Source organism: Oncorhynchus gorbuscha, unplaced genomic scaffold (assembly GCF_021184085.1).
Source record: "Oncorhynchus gorbuscha isolate QuinsamMale2020 ecotype Even-year unplaced genomic scaffold, OgorEven_v1.0 Un_scaffold_1076, whole genome shotgun sequence".
In the NCBI taxonomy this organism is placed as follows: Eukaryota; Metazoa; Chordata; class Actinopteri; order Salmoniformes; family Salmonidae; genus Oncorhynchus; species Oncorhynchus gorbuscha.
The window spans coordinates 95001-96941 of record NW_025745965.1 but is presented as its reverse complement, the minus strand read 5'-3'; the positions used below and the strand labels follow the sequence as shown (position 1 = coordinate 96941).

At 41.6% G+C, this 1941-nt stretch overlaps 1 protein-coding gene across 1 annotated transcript in view; it reads left to right on the top strand.

Moving 5' to 3' along the window:
- Positions 1–1725: 1725 nt before the first annotated feature.
- LOC124021173 (glutamate receptor 2-like) overlaps positions 1726–1941 on the top strand; it is a 29165-nt gene continuing 28949 nt past the window's right edge. The window contains exon 1 of the mRNA XM_046336522.1: positions 1726–1941. This exon is cut by the window's right edge and continues 27 nt beyond it. Coding sequence (XP_046192478.1) covers positions 1748–1941 — 194 coding nt within the window. The 5' untranslated portion in view covers positions 1726–1747.

The window sequence follows — 1941 nt, the reverse complement described above, 5'->3', positions numbered from 1 at the left end:
TATATAGTAGAACACACTGGTCTGTGTATCAACACCTGTATATAGTAGAACACACTGGTCTGTGTATCAACACCTGTATATAGTAGAACACACTGGTCTGTGTATCAACACCTGTATATAGTAGAACACACTGGTCTGTGTATCAACACACTGGTCTGTGTATCAACACCTGTATATAGTAGAACACACTGGTCTCTGTATCAACACCTGTATATAGTAGAACTCACTGGTCTGTGTATCAACACACTGGTCTGTGTATCAACACCTGTATATAGTAGAACTCACTGGTCTGTGTATCAAAACCTGTATATAGTAGAACTCACTGGTCTGTGTATCAACACCTGTATATAGTAGAACTCACTGGTCTGTGTATCAACACACTGGTCTGTGTATCAACACCTGTATATAGTAGAACTCACTGGTCTGTGTATCAAAACCTGTATATAGTAGAACACACTGGTCTGTGTATCAACACCTGTATATAGTAGAACACACTGGTCTGTGTATCAACACCTGTATATAGTAGAACACACTGGTCTGTGTATCAACACCTGTATATAGTAGAACACACTGGTCTGTGTATCAACACCTGTATATAGTAAAATACACTGGTCTGTGTATCAACACACTGGTCTGTGTATCAACACCTGTATATAGTAGAACACACTGGTCTGTGTATCAACACCTGTATATAGTAGAACACACTGGTCTGAGTATCAACACCTGTATATAGTAGAACACACTGGTCTGTGTATCAACACCTGTATATAGTAGAACACACTGGTCTGTGTATCAACACCTGTATATAGTAGAACACACTGGTCTGTGTATCAACACCTGTATATAGTAGAACTCACTGGTCTGTGTATCAAAACCTGTATATAGTAGAACACACTGGTCTGTGTATCAACACCTGTATATAGTAGAACACACTGGTCTCTGTATCAACACCTGTATATAGTAGAACACACTGGTCTCTGTATCAACACCTGTATATAGTAGAACACACTGGTCTGTGTATCAACACCTGTATATAGTAAAATACACTGGTCTGTGTATCAACACCTGTATATAGTAGAACACACTGGTCTGTGTATCAAAACCTGTATATAGTAGAACACACTGGTCTGTGTATCAACACCTGTATAGAGTAGAACACACTGGTCTGTGTATCAAAACCTGTATATAGTAGAACACACTGGTCTGTGTATCAAAACCTGTATATAGTAGAACACACTGGTCTGTGTATCAACACCTGTATATAGTAGAACACACTGGTCTGTGTATCAACACCTGTATATAGTAGAACACACTGGTCTGTGTATCAACACCTGTATATAGTAAAATACCATATACCGTCCTACCCTAAGGTGTAGTTCTAATGTTTTGTCTCTCAACAGAGGTCGAAGATATTGCTGTTTGACAAGAGGTGGCGGGTGTAGAGGTTAGGGTGTAGTTCTAATGTTTTGTCTCTCAACAGAGGTCGAAGATATTGCTGTTTGACAAGATGTGGCGGGTGTAGAGGTTAGGGTGTAGTTCTAATGTGTTGTCTCTCAACAGAGGTCGAAGATAGCACTGTTTGACAAGATGTGGCGGGTGTAGAGGTTAGGGTGTAGTTCTAATGTGTTGTCTCTCAACAGAGGTCGAAGATAGCACTGTTTGACAAGATGTGGCGGGTGTAGAGGTTAGGGTGTAGTTCTAATGTGTTGTCTCTCAACAGAGGTCGAAGATAGCACTGTTTGACAAGATGTGGCAGTACATGAAGTCAGCAGAGCCGTCTCCGTTTGTGAAGAAGACAGCGGAGGGGGTGCTGAGAGTCAGGAAGTCCAAGGGGAAGTACGCGTACCTTCTGGAGTCCACCATGAACGAGTACATCGAGCAGAGGAAACCCTGCGACACCATGAAGGTGGGAGGGAACCTGGACTCTAAAGGATATGGCAT